The sequence below is a fragment of the Thunnus maccoyii genome, chromosome 5, assembly GCF_910596095.1.
Source record: "Thunnus maccoyii chromosome 5, fThuMac1.1, whole genome shotgun sequence".
In the NCBI taxonomy this organism is placed as follows: Eukaryota; Metazoa; Chordata; class Actinopteri; order Scombriformes; family Scombridae; genus Thunnus; species Thunnus maccoyii.
Genome location: NC_056537.1, coordinates 13862149 through 13883588, shown reverse-complemented (window position 1 = coordinate 13883588; position 21440 = coordinate 13862149). Strand labels below are relative to the sequence as shown.

The following is a 21440-nucleotide window of genomic DNA, read 5'->3' as shown; positions in this document are numbered from 1 at the left end:
ACCTTGATCAGGGATATGGGGAGGAGGAGGAGGAGGAGGAGGAGGAGAAGGAGGAGAGTAGGGAGGAGGAGGAGTGGGCTCCAAGAGGGGGTGTGAAGCTACTGGTTTAAAATGAGATTTTCACTTATTTATTTATTTAGCTGAACTCATAGCTCAAGGCTGTCTGCTTGCTTTTTGTTGTATGTTCTGTGGCCTCAGTGCCCCCTTCCCCCTCCTCCCTCCTTCCTCTGTGTTTTTAATGTGAGTGTATCTGAAAGTGCAAATATATGTGCATGTGTGTGTGTGTGTGTGTGTGTGTGTGTGTGTGTGCATGGACATTTATACCTCTACTACCACTGTTTTTGTGTGTGTGTGTGTGTGTTAGTACTGTGTGAGTGAGTTTGTGTGTATTTCAACAGTGTTTATGAGTGTGTATGAGCTTTTTTTTTTTTTTTCGGTCGCCGCTATCACTGCATGTGTGCACCCTCAGTCTGGTATGAAGTGAGAGCCTGAGCTGGTGTCGAGGGATGAATGGTATCTTTTGGGATAGATCTGTTTTTATTATGTGTGTGCCAGACATGCTGTGCATCTATTGCACGCACAAGAAAAGCAACCTCTCCCTGGCTGTTGCTGAGCACAATGCCTGAAAACAGCTCAGATTATGCAGGACGCAGTGGAGGGAGAACAAGAGCTGTTTTGTCTTACTTTTTTTTTTTTTTTTTTTTACAAGTTCACGGATATTTGCACCATCCACACTAAAATCAATATTGTATCTATTAGGCTATAAGACTTTATAAGAGGGGAGAAAGGTTTTTGTGAGTGTGCGTGTTGGATTTCAGATATTAGAACATTTCTCTATCATTTATCTCATTGATTTTAAGCCACGCTCATCGCTTATTTTCTGTTTAATGCAGAAAGAGTAACAGAAGGGAGCTAGGATGCTGAAAAGTTCATGTCAGTAGATCAGCTCATTGATTGCTTTCATACAGGAAATTAGTCCTGTGTCAGTTGAGAAAATGATACTTCAGAACCAAAAATACATGGATGCACTTCCAAACAATAAAACATGTTTTCAGTAATTATTTTTCACACACTCTACTCTTAATGCCACCCAGACACTACCATTCCTGTTTTTCTTGACTCTGCTGTGTCCCACATAACTTCTGCCTCCTGTCCCTCCTAATTGCCTGCATGCTGAATGTTAGGATGGGGAAATGGCTGTCTGTGGTGTCAAACCATTCAACACTCACTCCGTCTGTCTCTGTCACAATGTGGCCATGTGTCTGTCATCTCCCATGTCTCATATTCCTCAGCTTGTTCTTTCACAGCTCCGTTACCATGACTGCAGGATGGGGAGGGGGGGGTGGATGTGTGCCGTGATGACAGTGAACCGGGAGCTGAACTGAAAACGTAGAGTTTGGCGAACAGATTTTGTGTCTAGCAAATGCAAAAGAAGTACGAGGCCAACTGTCTGTGGACGCAGGCAGCCCTGGGCGACGCACTTTGCCGTGCACAGAACTCAGAGAGAACTATGACTCACAGCTATTGAAAAATGTATCACACTTAAATTGTGCCAGGCCATGTGCTTCACAATTGAAACGCACAGACACATACAGACACACATCTGCTGTAGCCACTGCAGACAATGATGCCTGTTAGAGCTCCAGTATTTGACTGCTTTTAGAAAGAAAATTCATAGGTTCACCAACGTGGAATAAAGTGTGTCTCAAAAGGCAGACAGAGCCAAGAACAGCCATCAGGACAATGAGTTGCACCTGCACTCGTTTCACCTCTACTTTTTTCTGTGTGTGTTCAGTGGAACGGAGCCCCTGGAGTGAATGTAAAAAAATGCACTTATTTCTGTCTGGCAGGGAAGACAGCCTGGAAGGAATAAATCTATTTGACATGCACCAACTGATGTTAATAAAAGTCTGATTTGCTACTGCTATTTTCAAATTTGGAAATCCGCTTACTTAGGATATATAAATAAACCCAGTAATGAATGAGTGCTAAAACTTGCCTGATGAAACAAAAGAGACCGGCCAACAGTTGTAAGAGTTGGTGTTGAATTTTGATTGGTCACAACAGGTGCTACCCCAAATTTTTTGAGTGATAAAAGGCTGAGAACCATGTTAAAAGACAGGATCATCAGCCAACACATTTTTCTCCACTTCAAAATAATGCCCTTGTTTCACCAACATGTTTTCAGTCATGCGAAGCAAAGAGGAATGCCTTGCTAAGTGCCAAGCTGGCTTGAGTCTGTATCTCACTCAACAAATGGTTTGGACACACTGCTGGACTCAGAACATTGTGAACCCCTCTCTGAAAGGAGAAAGTTGATTTCAATGCCTTTAGGATTTCTGTTTTTTTTTTTTTTAATTAATTAATTTTTTATTTATTTTTTGGTCCTTCACAGTAAATTGCACAGGGAACAATGAGAATACACTCTGAAGTTTTCTAGCTGGTAATAGGTAAACAGCACAATGACATGACGATGTATATAACCATTTTATAAAAATTTTGTTTAATTATAACATGCATGTTTTCTCACTTCTTTGATAGAAGATATTGCCACTATATTTAGGAGTGAAATAACATCTTAAGTTTTTTTTGGTTTTCTGTATCAGGGCTTCACATAGTTTACATTTAGATAAGCTCTGTATCTTTTAAATAGTAGTGGGCAGTTAAATGTGTCCTAAAACTGGGCAGTAAAAACAACTGACGCACCCTTTCTTTTATCAAGATTAGTTCTGGCCTGCTAAATTCTCAAACACTTACATACTGTCATTATTTAACTGTGTATGTAAAGGTTTTCTAGAAGCAGCGGTTTCACTAAGACAGATTTCTGCTCATCAACTTTGCACGCAGACAGTTTATACTAGTTTGTCAAAACAACAGATTTGAGTCTGGTAGTCGGTCGTTAATGTGAGGGAGAATGAGCGCAGTACGTTGGAGATGTTGATCCTACTGTTTTCAAAGGATGATACTCCATTTGGTCTACATGACAGCTTTATGTGGTAAGGTGTCAGTGTGGCCTCCCCCAGAGACTCACAGCCTAATCCTGGAGGTTCGGGATATAGGACAGAGGCCTCTTAACACTTAGAGGGGCTCATGTTTAGCAGCTCTTCATTTCAAGCGGTAAGAAGTGTATAAAAAACATCTAATGCCTGAACTTGAAACCTGCAAAATGACCTGCTTATGTGAAAAGAACAGCATAGTAATGTTCTGTAAACTATGATCACTCTGTCATGTGAATGTTTCACTATTTTTAGGAACTGTTAAACACAATTAGACCACTTGTTTAAAGTGCAGCCATAAATCGGTCACCCAATTACTGCACAATTACAATACAACACATAATTAACTATAATTATTGTTTCACTAGTTGCACCAAAGGAGAATGAGTTTGAATACATTAGAAAATTAAGTGTAGTTTTTTCCAAAACATCAAGTGGTTCTTCACAGGTCCACAAATTGTACCTGTGCTAAAAAGGACCCATGACTATCTTACCTTAAATCAAGATGGATCAGTTTGTAGAAGAAATACACTTATGAATGTGTTTGGATATAAAACCCAGTTTTATATTTATGTACAGTCAGAGCAGTAGTCGATAAATCTTGTTGTCGTGTCTTTTACGTCCTCTTTATCTGACTTCTATCCATTGCTGGGACAACCTCTGGTTATAAACGGATAATTGGTGCCATTCACTAAGTTAAAATGCTCATTTTGTTTCTGTATTTCTGGAGATATTTGTCTCTTGGGGTAGTGGTAATTATTTTCTTCTGCGGCAGAAGTGCACATGGAAAAAGGTCCTCGTATGTGCTGTGATTTAAATTGACGCAAGGTTACAAGATGTGGGCTTCTGTGTTGGCAAAGTCACTAATAATAACTTTAAACTATATCTCACTTTTATTGGGTTCTGTTGTGTGGAGTCATACCTTATATTTGCAGTTAGAAAGTCTCAAAAACAACTGTTGGGTTTTTAGTATCTCCCAAACTCCTCTGTAATCTTTGCTGTAAAAAGAAGCATGTTAAGTGTCTGTAACTAAACCAACGCGTACAGTAAAAACTATGTCTGTGTCATTTATGGTCTCAAGACAGTGTCTTTGTGTGAGTGTTTTCATTGTGTGTGCCCTCTGCTGAGGCCTGATTACCAGCAGAGTTGTTCCTTGTGTGCTGGCCCAGCAAGAGCCACGATGTGTGTGACCGCAGCCCTCCCTCTGTGACAGGGCATTGAGTTTTGGGGTGATCCTGGCTGGTTTTATTTACACATTGAGCAATGCACCCCTCCTTTTACGTCTTTCGGGGAGGGGGGCGACAAGCCTTTCATGGGACTAATTGGAGTGTGCAAGCCATCACAGCTGAAGTGCTCCCGCAGGGCCTCTCTTTCTCTTTCTCTCTTTCCTTGCCTTCTCCCCTCCTCCAACACCCAGGCTTTTATTATCATTTGCCATATCGAGTAAACAACCTGTTAGTGTAAATTAGGGTCCAGTGAGTGATGAAGCGACACATCCAACCCCTCCTGCCTCCTCTGCCTCTGCTTTCCCTTCTCGAACTTGCCGTCAGACTCTTTCCATCCCTTTGAGCTCTTTCCTCTTTTGTGCCCCCACCCTCTGTTCTGCCTTGTTTGGCACGCAGCCTTTTCAAAGACAGTGGTAGTGATGGTGCTTGTGGTGTGTGTGTAGATGCAGGGGGTCTGAAATGAAGATTGAAGCGGACAAAAAAGCCCTGGCGCAACCTTGAGGTGGAAATTAATAATGATAAAAATAATTACTGCCCCACTCCCCTCGCCCCCTCCTCCCCGACCTAGTTTCCATAATGGAGAACGATAGCCCCCAGTCGAACACTATGTGTGTGTGTGTTTAAGTAAGTATTAGTGTGTGTGTGTGTGTGAGTGCACATGGGGAAGGGGCTGCGACCATGGTGTAATAGGGATGGATGTAGGACAGGACCTACATGAAGAAAACACAGTGGCCATCAGGTACAGGGAGGTGTGTTGCTGTTAATAAAGACGGCTACAGGTAGAACAGATGGCTCTCCTGGCACACAGTACCTGCTTCGCTTGTGTGCATCAGAAACATTTGCGCTGGTGTTCGTTCTATGTTAGAGCACTGAGATGTTGCTCATCATGTCAAGGTGCCTTATTTTGGGTAAATGTATTTGTGTGTGTGTGTTTGAGCAGTGTGAGCGTATGTATTCAGCAGGAGAGTGTGGAACAGACGGTGAACACTGTGCTGTGACTGATTTCTGCTAGCAGCTCCGGTCAGAGAAGCCTGCAGAAGGTCACACACACACACACACACACACACACACACACACACATGTGCTCATGCACATATGTGCACACATTTTGAAAATCATGAACTATGACACAATTACCTTCTTTGCTGACCTATGGACAGCACATTTTCCCCATTGTACGATTGTGGTTGTAGGCGAGTGACACAGACTTCCATTCATTCTAATCTTATGCCGTGGTATGTCCTTGTTCACATGTAGGCTGTTAGTTGGAGGGCAGTAGCTTTAACTGTTATTTATAAACATTAACACAAACTGGCACTAACAGTCTGAGGCCATGTTAAACAGAAAATACTGTATCCTTGGGTAAAAAAAAACAACTCCTGGGCTACAAGGTACAGTATTCTAATTGAAATATGTGCTTGCATATATTCGACTGGCCCGTGTTTTATAAGATGATGGTGGACTGTACCATGGCAAAAGTTGATCCAGGATCCGTTTTTTTTCCAGAGCCTTCTGCTTCGGCAAAGCCAATGAATGAAGAGGCTTTGGCAGGGCTTTTTTCGGGCTTAAGGCAGTCTGCATAAGTGGAGCTAATTAAAAATAATGAGCTGCGTGGGTTGTCTGTGTACCAGTCATGTAAACTATTGATATAGTTTACTCTACCTACTGTATCACACCTTTGCATAACAGATCGCTTAACTATGAGACCCAGCGGTCTCCCAACAACACAAATCACACTAGTTGAGCAAACAGCTTTTGGACAACAGTCTGAGGGGAAAAACTGAGTCCAGTATAATTTAAAAAATAATATAGTAATATAATAAAAAGTGAAATGTCTGCCCTACACTGTCAAAGTGAATAATTCATTGCATATTATTTTTAAAGTGTATTACATATGCACTAGAAATTATAATTAAGCATGAAACTTGTTATAGAGTATTATATTTCTGTAATGACGGCAACTTAAAACACATTCTATAATTCAGCAGAACTGCATTAAAGATTCAATTTTACTCACTATTAGTATCCAGTTTAATAAGTGACCACTCCATTTTTTGGGTTATTAGCCATCAAGGATAAAAAAAAAGTAGGCTACATTTGATTAACTTTGCAGGAAAACATTATACTGGGCAGATGTTATTAAAAATATTGTCAGACATTGAGGCCAGCCAAGAGTTCTTCTCTTTGGCCTCCTTGAACTCTGGCCTAGACTTATGTTTTTTTTGCAGCCACAGAAACTTAAGTCCCTCTGGTTGAATCAGCTTCATACACGTCTGCTGAATCACTGTGCTATCCAGGCCTCCTCCTTGACAGCTTTGTCCATTGCTGATATTCAACAGCAGGTTCTTCTCTTTCCACTGTACAAGGCAGCGAATGCCTTTTGGCCACAGCTCCGAGCAACCTCCTCAGTAACAGAGCCTTTAAACATGGTCCTTTTAGATTCCGTATTCCCAGTTTTCCTCCAGGAAAAATTCCCCGAGTAGCTTAAAGGCAGCGTTCTCATTCTCTGAGCCAAACTCCAGCATAGTGTTGCTCAGCTGGGGCTGAGGCGGAGATGTCAACAACAGTGGAGAACTGCTGAAATCAAATCAGGATATTATCAGACAGGGGAAAAAAAACATTTAAAGGAACTGTAATGTGGCTGACCAGTCCTGTGTTGGGCTCAGCTGAAGGATGCTGGGAAAACTTTGCCCATAGCAAAGGTCACTGACGTAGTTAAAAAATTCCGCAATGCCAAGGGGACAGTGTGAATGTGCTGCAGCAGCCCAGCACTCACACACATCAATTTAAGTTTGCTACCCCAAAACTAGTGTCCCATTTGAGATGGACTGCAATTAATACATTTGACTGCATCACAGATGTGTCTCAAGTGACCACTTGTGATTGGATTTTACCTCCCCATTCACATTTGATTTGTCCACTTATTTCATTAAAAAAAAACAACTTTAAAACTGACTCTACATGTGAAAGTTAAGAGGTACAGTATATTTTTCAGTGCAGCATAGCAATATTTGCAGAGTGGAATGCTATCGAAGCTGCACATGAAGACTTTCCACCTTAAGCTCTTTAAGAAGTCTTACCGGTGAGTTAATGCAGTTAGATTAATTAAAAATGCTTAATTAAGCCAATGAGGAGCTGGAGGATGGCTGTGGGCTGGTTGTGAGGAACAGCAGAGGAAGACTGAGATAACCTCTGACCCCCACTCTCCAGTCTCAACAGACTGGTCCACCTAGCTGACCTCGTAGAATAACTGGGAGGACACACAACGCCTCTGAAAAGTTACTGCCTTTAGTTAGACCATACACTGTTTCTTACTGTACTTTCATTTTTATTGGTGTTCTCACAGTGCTGTAATGCACATGCTTGACATGGTTTCAAATTGGCATACTAAAACAAACACATACTAAAACAAACACATGATGCCGCTCTCACGCTTCACTCACTTCACTACTATCACTTTATTTAGCCTCCTGATGTTGTGTTGTCCCATGGGCAACAGAAGCAGCTGGGTCTGCTCACAGTATAACCATGAGAAGAAGAATTGCTTAGTTTTTAAGTAACTGCAATGACATAGTTCATTAAGGTTTTTAAGACTTTGGAAGAAAGTTGTTCATTGCTGTGTCCAGGGTTGAAAACACACTCTGTATTTGTGAAGTAGAAAAACAGAAGAACTAAGATTCAAACACATGATCTCATCAGTCATTAAGTCTCAGTGGAGAATGAATTGTGAAAGTAACTAAAGATGACGAAGAAAACTCTGAGCAGGAGTTTATGGGAGAAAGGAGGCATATTTTATGTTTCAGGTCAGATAGAATAAAGTTTAAAGATCATTTTCCTCCCTCAAAACTTTGGCCATTATTCTTCTAAATTAGTCTAGAAGTGACTGTAAAGCTTTAAACTTTTAACTTTTGGCTGTACGATTTTGCCTTTTATTCTGTGGCCTGTCTCTAAGTTAATACAGATTTGACTGACTACCATAATAGAAACCCCAAAGTGAGTGAAGCTTCCCAAAGTTAAATAACATTTGCCTATTTGTCCATCTCTGTTGGATGTCTTGGCTGTTGTGTGAATAAACATGCTCGCTGGAGCTGGTCTGGAAGCAACAGCTGGACTGGCAGGTGAATCACTATACATGAGCCAAAACTCTTTCTTGATACTAAAGTGAAGAAAGCAAGAAATGTGCAAAGCTACAGTCTATGGTTTGTCTTCAAGTTTATTTTTAAATGCAATTTCACATACATTTTGCTTCTGCGTGTATCTGCATGTGTAGAATGTGCATATGGATGTGTGGTGCATATGGATGTGTGTATGTGTGTGTGTGTTTGTGTGTGTGTTTGTGTGTGTGATCCAGGGTTTAGACTGTGAAAGCATCTGGCCATAGCGGCCTGGCTGTGTGTTCCTGCTGTGGGTCACTCAGGCTATTTGGACATGAAACGGCTGTGAGTGTGTGTGCAGTTTGCTGGCTTGGGAGTGTTTATGTCTGTAATAGGCACTTAACTACACAAACCCAGCAGGCAGCTAAAGAGAACCGCCAAAGGAGACGCTCAGTGGTGTTAACAGCAAGTTCTTTAAGTAACCCTTTTACCGTGATAATCTATTTAATTTGGTTTTTCTCTTTGGCCTTGTACCATGGAGAGGATTGTTTAGCCACTGGGAGCGTTTGTGTGTTTGCGATGCACTCGGAAAATTAATCTTTTTGTATCCACAAGGTCTGCTGAGAGTTGGAGGGGGGCATAGTGTATCACTTACACACAGAGCAAGTGATAGATGAGCAGGGAAAAAGAGAGAAATGAAGGGTGTGTGTGGTGCAAATTCATATATTTTGTGTTTATTCCAGGATGAGAAAGAGGAAAGAGTGATGGGTGTGTGTGTGTGTGTGTGTGTGTGTGTACGGGGTGTTAGAGAAATACTTATCCATCATTTGGCGAGCTGGAGCAGATACTAGCGGGGGAGAAAAAGCAGCATTATGGCTGGTGTCAGCGCTGTAGTCGGTGGGTTAATCTAGAGCAGAGAGGCGGCGCACACTGCTCTGACAGGGGGAAAAAAGTTGGAGAATCCTGTGGAAAAGGAGATTCTGATGGAAAACCCATGAAAAAAGCAACAGAAGGGAAGAAGAAAAACAAATTTGAGCGCTGCTGAAGAAGGGAGGAGAGTGAGAGAGGTACAGGGTTGGAAAAAGAGGGAGAGGGAGATCGAAAGAGGGGAGGGGGACTAAGTGGGAGAGCAGTAGAGAGAGACAGGGAAGGAGAGGGAGGTGAAGAGAGCGGAAGAGGGAGGGAGAAAGGAGGTGTGATAATGGGTGGGAGAGGAGGAGACAGTCTGGTAGATGGGCAAAAAGACAAAGGAAAGAGAGAGGAGAGTGAAAGGGATCTGTCAGAGGGCTGGTTAGGGATGAAGAAACTAACAAATGCATAGAGATAAAACAGCCAAGGTCTCAGGGGAGGGATACAAGAGTGCAATGTGGAGTAACACAGTGGTTTAGTGAGAGGTAAAGAGAAGGAGAGAAGACGGGGGGTGGGGGGGTGGGAGGAAGAGATTAAGGAAAAAGGCAGAGTGATAGACTGACAGAGAAGAGGGAGGAGAGAAGAGCTGGATGAGAGAGAGGAGGGAGGCCGTCTCATAGAGCGCATACAGCACGCGTGGAGCTGGTGTTAGAGCGAAAGAGAGACAGAGAGAGGGAGGGAGGGAGGGTGGGAGGAGAGAGGGAAACAGAGGGAGGGGGTGAGGTATTTAAACGCCGGAGCAGGACAGCACAGGCGAAGCTCTGAACTCCCCGGGAGTGAAGGTAGGACAGGGAGAGGAAGCAGAAGAACAGAGCTCTACAGTTTTCCTGACGGCCAAGCCCACACACTCACACATAATATTGCACAATACAACAACACACATAGACACACACTCTCACGCACACGCACGTTTGGACTTTCGACTCATCTGTGGACTCCAAAAGCAGTCCTCTGGAACTCTACCTGTGCCCTCCTCGCTCCCACTCATCACTCTCCTCACCTCTTCACCCACCTCCACTCCCTCAGCCTCTCGCTTGGTGAGGGCAGATGGCCATGGCGTGGGCCTCTCTCGGGGGTGCCTTAGGCTGTGCCCTGCTGGCCCTAGTCTTGGGGAGCAGCAGCGTGGATTTCGGGACACCCCCTGCAAGCTTCTACCCCCGTTTCAATCCCTTCTTCTTCCTGTGTACCCACCATGGGGAGCTGGAGGGAACCGGGGTGACAGAAGGTGGGGGAGAGGTGCTACTCACCCTCCAAATTACGGGCAACCCCATTGCCTACACCCCTGGACAGGAGTACCAAGGTGAGCACACCTTCTATGGTGTCCACTTTTTTTTTTTTTTTTTTTTTTTCTGCATGCTGAAGAGAATGGAATCTATTGTTTCAGCAGTCTGTTAATGTCTGTATTGAATCATATAAAAATGAATGTTTTAAATTGATCTGATTGTGAATTTCACTGGCTGTTAAGATATAATGAATTTTGTATTATTTAAAAACAGTTTTTAAAATTTGAAGTCAAAGTTAATGAACTTCACTTTGAAATTGTTGTTTTCTTGACGAATACACATCGCTTAATTGTGCTAAAATTCTGCTATGCATAACACACATTAAAGATATTTTAAAATTGTAGAAGCAACAACACAATCAAGAACGATACACTGTGTGTGTACATTTTCTTGCAGGTGTTTTACACATGTACTGCTGTGGTGTGTGCATATGGGAGTATGCAGTTTATGTGGGGTGGCTGTTGTTGGAAACCAGCATTTATGTAACTGTAATAAGTAGTGATGCTGAGTGGGACTCCTGTTCAGTCCCATGAGCAGCTTTGGTGTTTTACTGAGCTGTGATCCTGATGCTCCATGTGTAGGTGGCTTCTCCACAGGACTAACAGTGAGATCCCTCCAAATGAATGAGAGAGAGAGAGTGTGCAAAAACTGCGAGTGGGAATGGACAAACGGAGCGACACAAAAAGAGATCCTCTGACTGATAGAGATAAAGGTCGGAAATCAGTAAGCCATGCTTAGAGTGTGAGAGGAGACTAATTAATGTCCCCTTTCCCACACTGATGCGCTGGCACCTGGTCCTGGAAAAATGATCCCCTCTGACCGCTCAAACTGTGTCATCATTGCTCAGTCACTCACTCTCACCACTTACTTAACACCGGGGACAGTGACCCACACAGACCAGCACAGACCGACTAAGGTCACATTCCCACGCAACTATCCTCTTCTCAAAAAGTTGGATGTATACATATTTTATGCATATTACTGATTGTATCTCACTTCCCAACTATCTACACATTTTGTGTAAATTGCCTACATCTTTTTCTAATCCTGTCTTTGTTGTATTTCACCTAATTCGATATGATAAACACTGGATTTATTACACTGTTCTTGTGCTGTTAACAACTGCATTCCATTATCATGGCAAATAAACGTCTTGAATTCAAAAGGGATCTGTTCGGCAGAGTTTGTGTAATTGTATATAGGAAGAACAGGATATGAGAAGGCCAGAAAAACAGAGGAGGAAAGGAGAGGAGTCTGGAAGAAGCTGTATTATCCTCTTTCTGAAAATAACAGCCCGGATCAACCATTCAGTCAAGCACCTTTTAACTGGGGCCGGGCTTGTAGGGAGAGCGGGTGGGGAGAGATTTGAATAACTAGCTGGTGGATGGGAGGGATAGAGCGCATGGAGAGGTTTAAATAATTAGCATTAGAAATGTGGTGGACCGGGAGGAGGGAGAGATTTAAATAGGGCCACGGCTAGGATCGGATGGAGTAGGGGAAGATTTAAATGACGATGAGAGGATTGAGCAGATAAGATACCAGCAGCGGGGCTTGCACGGAAAAATGACAGGGTTCCAAGCTGCTCACTTTTTTTTTTTTCCGTCCCATGTTTTGGCACATGATGACAGCTCATTGTTAAATTTCTGGGGTTTTGACTGAGTGTGCAGGGGGATGGATAAATGGCAAGTGAACAAGTGAAACGTGGCTGGCTGTATGCTTAGTTGTGCAATCAGGAGCAATCCCAGTCTCTGTTCCCCCCCCCCCCACCCCCCCTCTCTCATCCTCTCAAACCTTGATGGTTACATCTATCCTTACATGTTACTGTGGGCTACATGCTGCATACAGGTGTTAGATTGAAGATGGACTTGTATCTGCAGGCTCTGCTGAAAACAATAAGAGAGGAAGATAGAAAGGGAAAGCACAGGAAATCAAATCTGTTGGTGATGTGGAAATGGCAGGGGAAGTGCCATTTTTAAAATTTCGGTAAATGAGCTTTTCTATTTTGTCATGCTTCTCTTATCTGGTTTGATCTGAATTGTTTTTGCTCATTGTTTTTATGCACTCTCTGGGCCTTAGTTTTGGATTACATTTGGTTTAATCTTCTAAAAGCAACGTGTGATCTAACCACTGAAAGAGCTGCATGTGGAAATGGTGGGCGGAAGGCATTAGAGATGCTGGCTGTGTGGTTGTTGAAGGGCTGTAGAAAAGAAAACCGAAGAAAGAGCGCAAAAGAGAGAGGTTGTTAGTGGAGGGAGGGAAAGTTTGAAAAGGAAAAGAGAGCGATGACCTCTTATAAAAGAGACAGGCTAAGGTGTCTCAAAGAAAACACCTTAGCATTTGGTGCCAATCAAGAGGAAGATGTCTGTGTGTTTGTCGTACAGTAATTGGGTTTCTGACCTGACCTCACTGCCTCTTGCTTCTCTGTTGCTTTTGAATGATAAGAGCATGTGTGGGCAGCATACTCTGTGAGTGTGTGTGCACTGTAGACAAGATTACTGTGTTTAGCTATCAGAATGAAATGACCAAGAGAGGTTGCGTTACTCTGTGTGTGAAATGTTTGAGAGGGTGGGTGTATTGGCAGGGTCGTAGTGGACAAAATAGAAACAGAAATACTGTAGAGACACTCTGAACTGCTGGGAAACAGAAAATAAGGAGAAATGAAAAGGTTTTTTGGAGATTTGTGTGCTTACATTCAGACTCTAGGGTCAATCCTTGTACCAGACCAATGGGAACCGAGTGTCACTCATACACACACTCACATACTGCCCACATACAGTCTTATCTTTCAAAAGAGAGAGAGAGAGAGAGGCAAAATGAAGTAAGGTCACGCTGAGATTTGTACTTGTCCTCTAAATAACCAAAAGACCCTTTTGAATCACTTTTGCCACATTCAGAAAGCAGATCTTTATTTCAGTAATGTCAAAGAACTTTCTTTTTTTCATTTAGTCTCCGACCTCTTTTAACACTGCTGTGAGAATGTGACATGTTCCCCATACAGCAACCACATGTTTATAAGAAGCAACATCAGAATACAAAACCCAGAGCCCTGTTTCTAAACACAGTTAATCTAAGAGTCCAGTTTTTCATTCCTGTTGTTTCTTGTCCCTCTGCTTTTGGAAATGTTATTAAATGTTCATTTTTACAGATGAAGGAATGGTGACACAGCACTGGAAGAAGAGGAAGAGGTGAAATTCCTCAAAACAGACTGTTTTGATATTAGAAAACGTAACCTTTCCAGTAAAGCACAAATTATGAGTAGAGACATCGTTGAACTGTGTTATGCAGCACAATAAAAAGGCACTATTGAAAAGATTGGATTGGGAACAGAATAGCAGTGCGGTGTCCTCTGCAAGTCAGTAGAGAATAGCTGGAAAAATGAAGGTGTATGAGCAGAAATGGGGCCAGTGAGATTGATTGAGTTTCTTTTTGATGTCGAGGAATTTGTACTATTTTTTTTCTGCCGATTGCACCCAGGTTTGTAATGATGCGTGTGCACATCTGATGAAAGCTACAGTTGTGTTTACCGTGTCAGCAGTTTCAAAAACGGGGCATGTTTGTTTGTACAGAACACAGCGAGTGCTTTGTCTGATGTTAATTAGTCTGTCATTTTCATGTTTATGGTATTTAAAAATCTAGAGTGAGTGGTTTTATTCATCAGTGTGTGTATTTGCATATAATGCACAGTGTTTGTGTGTCTTTCTCTATGCAAGGTTATTTGTGTCAGTGTAAAGCCCTGAATGAGGCACTCACACAAGCCCCTGCTGAGGCTTGCAGGTAGGCAGCGTGGCTGTCACTCTCACCATATTCATTGTTTCTATACACCATTGAAAAGCAAACAATATTCAGTGGGATTCAGCAGTGTGTCTCTACCACAGGGCCACAATAGACAAACAGGAGGAAACAGTGGTGCAAGTGAAAGTGACAGAGGGTAAAACAAGAGAGCTCCTTAGAGAACTAGTTGACAGTACAGGCTGAAATGCCCACTGCAAATCTGTCAATCGTCGCTACAGCAGTCCCTCTTTCACGGACCTTTTCATGTGCAAATGATTGAAGAGGCCCGAGAAACAATCAACATTTCAAGGAGATTTGGATGTTGCCACTAAATGACATTCTTAATGGGAACTTGGAGATAAATTCATCCTCACAAAATGCCATCAGCTTTTCCCATGATAACCTATCAGATTAGACATTGTGAATTACTTCAGCAGCTCTCCTGCCAACCACCAGAAACAACTCAGTGTGTCTTGCAATGGGAAAGAAGCCATTATCTATCTGCAAAGTTGATTACTTGTCATGGTTGGGGGAGTTCTTCTAAGTGTGTGCTGTTGAATGATGTCTGTAGAACAACAAGCCAGTCATGTTGAAGTGAAGGTCACAGATACAAGGCCACGGTAAGGCTGTGGAAAAGTAGATATTATCTCGCCATACACCGGGTCATATCAGTAAAGCCACAGGGAGACGTCATGGAAACACCCATCTTTAAGTCTTCACCAGCAGGCGCTCACAGTTGTCTTTGTCTTTAGATTGAATGCCAAAATGGCATCAATCTGTTGTGACTTCAGCAGCCTGTCGGATATCATCATCGCCCTCTGCTGCACTTAACCTCTGAGGGGACTGTTAAGGGTCTGCTTTTTGACCTCTGACCACTTCTTGTCAGTGCTGCATTTCTTGGAGCTCTGTTCCTGCAGACTGATTAGATTTGGCTGGTGTCCCTACTCTTCCCCTTCACCAGTCTAGTGCTCCTTACATCTCTGTTCAGCTCAACTGTAGCGTTTTATATTTATCTACTTAAGAGATCAAGAGAACTCTTAGTATTTATTACGGTGCAGCAAGCATTGGTCAGTGAACCAACAAAAGACTGGCCTAGTTTTCATGTAGACATCCAGTTTAGGGGAACAGGGACACTGGAAAGGAGGTAAGAGCGAGGGAAGAGCAGAGGGGATAGGGGCTAATGGTTTAATAGGGCTCTCCTGTGAGCAAAGGAAAAGCAACATGCGGATAGTACTAGCACTTTCAAGTGGACCAAACCCATGCATTCATTAGCTTCCCAGCTCTTCAGCCTCTCTGCCTCCTGCTGCTTTGTCTGAATAGGTCACTTCACTGAGTAGAGAGAAGTGTGTCAAGTGTATTACTGTTTGTATGAGCTTGCTGGGTGTGTTTGGGTGTTCTGTCTTTGTGGACATTGAATGATGAACCATTTATAGAGCATTGTATTCACTGAGATATGCCAGTTTCCTTTATATGATGGAGCAGATGGGCGAGAAATGAGAATGGATATTCATTGGGAATCTTCCCTTTGTCACACATGCATGCTTGGCCATGCACACAACACTCAGCACTTAGTGGGTGATCCATCATGACATCGAGACAGGTCAGATGTTCCGCTGGCTAAACACAAATGTCCTGATCAACGGGCTATTACAATTCTTTGTGTCGATGTTACAACAGGATGTGACATAACAGCTTGAATATAAGTATTTTCCTCCTGTCTAGGTGCTAAATGGCTGTGTCAAGTTGTTTTCACAGGGACATGCTGTAGCTATTATAGCATACTGTACAAACCTGTGACAATGTACACCTAACTGGGAATGACAGACAGATTTTCTGTGTATCTGCCTTTATATTTTTGATCATAAAGAGGCAGTGAGTTACATCAACTCTGGAAAATTTGAAGCCATGATAGTTGAGATGGCTCAGATGCCATCTATATGCCACATTTCTGGAAAATTGATTTACTGGATCAGAGCACGGAGAATCGCCTCAGATAACAATGACATTGTTAGCCTTTGCCAAGCTGGTGCCAAAATGATTCCAGCATGATGCCAGGTGTGGTAGAAAGAGCTAAAATGAAGGCATTGAGTGGATCCCTGCCAGGCAGAGGTGTGTGCCCGTGCCAGTCTTATCTAGGCAAGCAGCACAGAGCTTTTACATTTTTTATTTTCAATTTACTCAACGGATTCATTTTCCAGCCAAAACAAGAAAGCTCTTAACAAGCAAATCTGAGTTGTGTTTTCAGTAACTTTCATGAGTGGGCAGATGAGTGGGTGTAAGTATTTTCAGGATGTTGGAGTGTGTGCTTGCCTGTTGGGGGTTTGCCTGATTTGGAGTGCCTCTCTGTTGATAATATAAGCTGGGGTGTGCAGATGCTAGGTTCCTGCTGTCCTAGTATGTACTTGCTTGCTGTGTTTCCCTTGTGTCCCTCTCTGCTGTCTGGAGGTTTAAGTTTTAGACAGCATAAGCACCAGTAGAAATTCCACTCCTGGCACAACTTAAGCAACATATAAACCACCCGAAATATGGTGACATTATGAGTTTTTCCATGCCTGAAGCACACATGATTTGGTAGAATAGTAGTTGGTTACTTTCTCATTTTTCTGTTGTTGCTGAAGATTAAGTTTCACGAGGAATTCTGTGTTTCAGCCATTGTATATACAGTACATCTGTCTGTATGGTAAACCATAGTGAGAAACAGAACACAAGCTCACAGAGCCCACACAACGTATTCTAGACCCTGAGGGTGTGAAGATGAATCTCAACCACACTATATTTACTGCCTAAGTTTTCCAATAGAAAACACAAGGGACGCACCCTCCACCAGTCTATTTAATTATTTTTTACTGGCACATTACAGCTCCCCCACCTCCTCCCTTTTCCTCCTTTCCTTTGCTTCTTTGATGTCTACTTCCAACTGACAAACAGGTTGTAAACATAATTACAAAGTTTTTTTTCTTTCCAAACCTCCAATGCCCAAAATGCCCAAATACCAGGTCTGCATATGACATTAAGTACTCCATGTGTCTATGCAAACTCATGCTAATGATCCCATCCCAATCTACCTCATAACAATGGGCCAGTGTTCATTCTCCTTAAGGAGTACCAAGTGGCTCTAAGCCGGATTTTGAAAAGTGATGGATCCTTCTTAAACCTTTCCTCCCTCCTCCCCATCCTTCATGCTGGACGTGTTGTTCTCATGGGGTGGTTTCCCAGCCGCTGTTGATTGGCGTGTCGGCTTTGCCGATGGCCTCTTCCTTGTAGAGAATGGAGCTCCTGTTGGGGGATTGTGTACCTCCTCCTCCTTCTTCTCCTCCTCTTGCTCTGGATCCTCCTCCTGGCGCCCTCATTGAGAGAGCTGTAATCCCTGCTTGGGGGGCAGTGTGTCGTCTGTGCTGATAGCATTCAGAGGACCTTGTAGCGCTCCAGTGGACCCACTACAGAGGAGGCGGCATGGTGCAACTGGCTGGGTGCTGGGCACACGGCGCGTGGCATAGGCGGATTAGCCACAGCCCTACCCCCCATCCAGCGACAGCCTCCTTCAAACAGCCAGGCCCACTCTGCCTAAGAGAGACACGGCAGGCTGGCAGAGGCAGATTACACTGCCCCTCACATGCAAAGGCTCACACATATTCCTGCCGAAAATGACAGCATGGGTGAGGGGGTTGGTGTTTACAAGGCCCCTGAAAATACCTCATTCCCCTAATGCTCTGTTGTGAAATCCCACTTATTAAATGATGTACCTCCAGCCCCCACAGATCTGCGTGTCATCAGTTAGCTCTGATTCAGGATTAGATGATCCACAGAGATTCTCCCAGTAGACCACAATGAAGATAAATACATTCATCTTGCTTTTAGGGTTTATCAAGACTTCTGACAGGCAAGCTTACGTTTGCTTGGAGGTGACCCAAGATCATCCTATATTTGTTCAGTTCAGCCAATAGTCATATAAAAAAAATAAGTTTTTTCAAAAACATTTTGAAATGGGATATCAATGAAACAATGACATATTTTTTTAAAGATAAAATAAATGTCTGCTTCTACTGAGGAGTACCCAGTCGAACAGCGTGTCTTACACCTCAGTGGATCAGGTGTTTGATTGTACCTTTCTTGTCAGCTAGTCTGTGTGACTTGCAACTAAAACTCAGAATGAGAGAGGTCTAGACTGTAGAATAAGTGAGATATCACCTTCCTGCTCAACTGTACTCTAGGGAGACTGACTGTCTTCATACAGTGTAAAGGACAGTTTGCCACTCTGTTTGGCTGATCTGTGTCCTTGGCTGTACTTTCTCTCTAAAAATCAATGCAGAGCTGGTAACATGTCCCAGTCACCTCAGTGCTCTTTTTCATAGGGACTAAGAATGTGAAATCAGAGCTCTTAATCACACCTCAACATTTACCTCAGCCCCCTCTGGTGATGACAATCATGTTTATTTAATCCATTCTCCATTATATATATATATTGATATTGTTTAGGATAAGCAATATGGATTAAAAAGTAAATATTAGGCAAATACCTGTATATTCAACCTTTTGTTTAAAGGCATCCATGCCAGTTGAAAGAGCTTTAGAGTCACAATATTAGCAGATATGACTTAGAAGGACCAAAAGGCAATTAACTCTTATTAGAGGTATACTAGTATTAGTATACCTCTATCAAAGTGCATTGAATTGTGTGGGCAGATGCAGGTGACTACAGAATGTTAACAAGTAAACAGCTAGAGATGTATAAACTGCAGTGATCAAATTTAAATTTAGAATTTGTTTTTGGTCACAAACACACCAAATACAAATACAGCCAGGTTAACATAGAGCAACTTATTTTAACATAGACATCACAGTGCCTTTGTCAGTGCCTCAACACAACAGAGGAAACAGAGTGATGGAGTAATTGGGTGATCCCTACTATCGAGTGAAAGCAGAGGTCTGAGGTAGAGGTTAAGACAGAAAAGAGGTGGGGATGCGAGAGGGGAGATGGAGGGTGCGTGACAATGTTAATTACAGCAATGAGTGCATTCTTACCAAGCTGTGCTGGTGTGATTAAGACTAGATGTCAAGGGAAACACTCCCCATGATCCACCGCCTGTAGAGACCATCGAGTCTTTCATTACTGCAACCAGCTTGTTAATTAGAAATCAATCTTTCCCCTCTGCTCTGTGCAGCCCCCCTCCACACCACAGTGCCACTCTCCTTCCACCCAAACATTCATACCCAAAAGCTATGGAGGCGCATTGGACTTTGACTAATGTCAGTACTTTTTCACTTAGTTGGCCATGATCTGTAATTTTCACGCCAAGAAAAAGCAGGGAGCGGAGAGAAAAATAGTGAGGCACAATATCCTGCCTTCCTTTCCAGCTCCCAGGACGCCTTTGAGTTCTTCAAAGATTTTGCCAAACTCTAGCATTGTTTTAAGATTGAGGACAGAATTAAAATGTAATAGCTGAGAAAAAAGTTATCATGTAGAGTTTCAACAACATCTGTGTGCAATTGTGTATTTTTAAGATTAGTGAGAGAGAAGATATTTGCTGTGAAAAACTAAAAAAGAACAAGTGATGGCCCATGGCTTTATGGTCTTTGAAGTAGACCCATTTTACATATGTTGAATTGTTGATTTCATAACTAATAACATGGATAAGATTATCTATTAGCCCATGTTTTATAATGATGTAATGTCCGAATCTTCTGAATGTAAAAAAAGCACTGCAAAACAATCAGCAAAAAAACAAAACTTTTTTCCACATTGTGCGTGATTTTAATGTCACAGACACATACAGTATGTCTCCTAATTATAGTATAAAGATAAAAACAAATGGGGAAAAATATTGTGTAGCAAGAGGAAGAGGGGAAAGAAGGTGTAGAAGACATACTGAGAAACGGGGATGTAAAGTGACAGTTCCATTATTCATATTAGAGCTATTATATCCGTGATAGTGGTGACATGGTTGAGACTGTTGTCAGCTTGGAGTGTTGGAGGCAGCTTGAGCCCGAGCTTGTGCGTGTGCATACAATAGTAGGTGCTAAGAAGCAGTGCAGCTGTCTGGTTTTGCAAAAGGGTGATATATCCAGATGTTTCAGGGCAGAGGTCATTCAAAAACAGGCAACAGATGTCAATATGGTACAGGCACAGGTTGTTAGGCTCATTATGAACTAATTTTGTGCATCAGCTTGAAAACATAAAGAGATTCTTGCATCCCTATTTACAAATGCTCATCTCCATTCTTTTGGTGATTACTGACTGCAATAAAACTATCCAGTTGCCGTTTTGTTACTCTTCTCTCTAGTGTGGACCCTAGAAGCCACAACTGTAATATATTCTGTTTAAAATTCATGCACGCAGGAAAACCTGACTTGTTTTTGAAACACTAATAACAATTGCTGTCCAACATACAGTGAGCACCATCTCTTTTACTTTTTACAAAGCTCAAACAGTTGATACTCTGATAAAAACTGCAGTTTGAAGTGTCAGCCCATGAGGATGACTAGGAGACTAAGACCTGATGCTAACTTACTTACTTATTCTCTTTCATCTCATAAGCCTTAGTGGGCCTGGAATATGCAGTGTTGGAAATACAGGGAAGGATTTTCAGCAAAAAGCAGCAGCAGGGATGTGTTGTGGAAATATTGTATTTTTTAAAAGTACTATATGTAAATAAAGTATTTACCCTTTTTTCTCTATTGGAAATAAGTCAATAGAAGTACCTTGAGCCATTTAAATAAAACATGACATGAGTGACTCCAAGTCATTTATTAAGTTTGGTCTATTCACCTCCCCTCCTTGTATGTGATGAGAAGTGTGTGTTGCAAAAACAGCCTGGTTGCCTCTCTACTAAAATAATGATGGACCAGTGCAGGTGGGCAGGGTTTCAGGATGTGTTCTCCTGCAGTGGTTATAAATTAATCGGTGATTTTGACCCCTTGACTCTGAACTATACAGTATATAGTTACTGATTAGCATTAAATAACCAATTAGCATTACACTAAATCCAATAAAACTTGAAACAGCTCTAAAGATGGATAATGAGATAATTTTAATGGCATTCTTTTTCAAGAGAGGGGTAGGAAAGTCTAAACCGAGAGAAGGAATGCACTTTCATTGCGTCTTTGTGAGACTTTCAGTGCACTTTGTGTTTACAGAGGAAGTGAGCAAAGCCAGCCATTTGT

General features: G+C 42.3%; 1 protein-coding gene across 1 annotated transcript in view; it reads left to right on the top strand.

The window, feature by feature from the left end:
* The first annotated feature begins 10001 nt into the window (after positions 1-10001).
* The window catches only part of reln (reelin), a 107211-nt gene continuing 95772 nt past the window's right edge, over positions 10002-21440 (top strand). Inside the window, exon 1 of the mRNA XM_042412964.1 lies at positions 10002-10525. Coding sequence (XP_042268898.1) covers positions 10273-10525 — 253 coding nt within the window. The 5' untranslated portion in view covers positions 10002-10272. The remainder of the gene's footprint in view (positions 10526-21440) is intronic.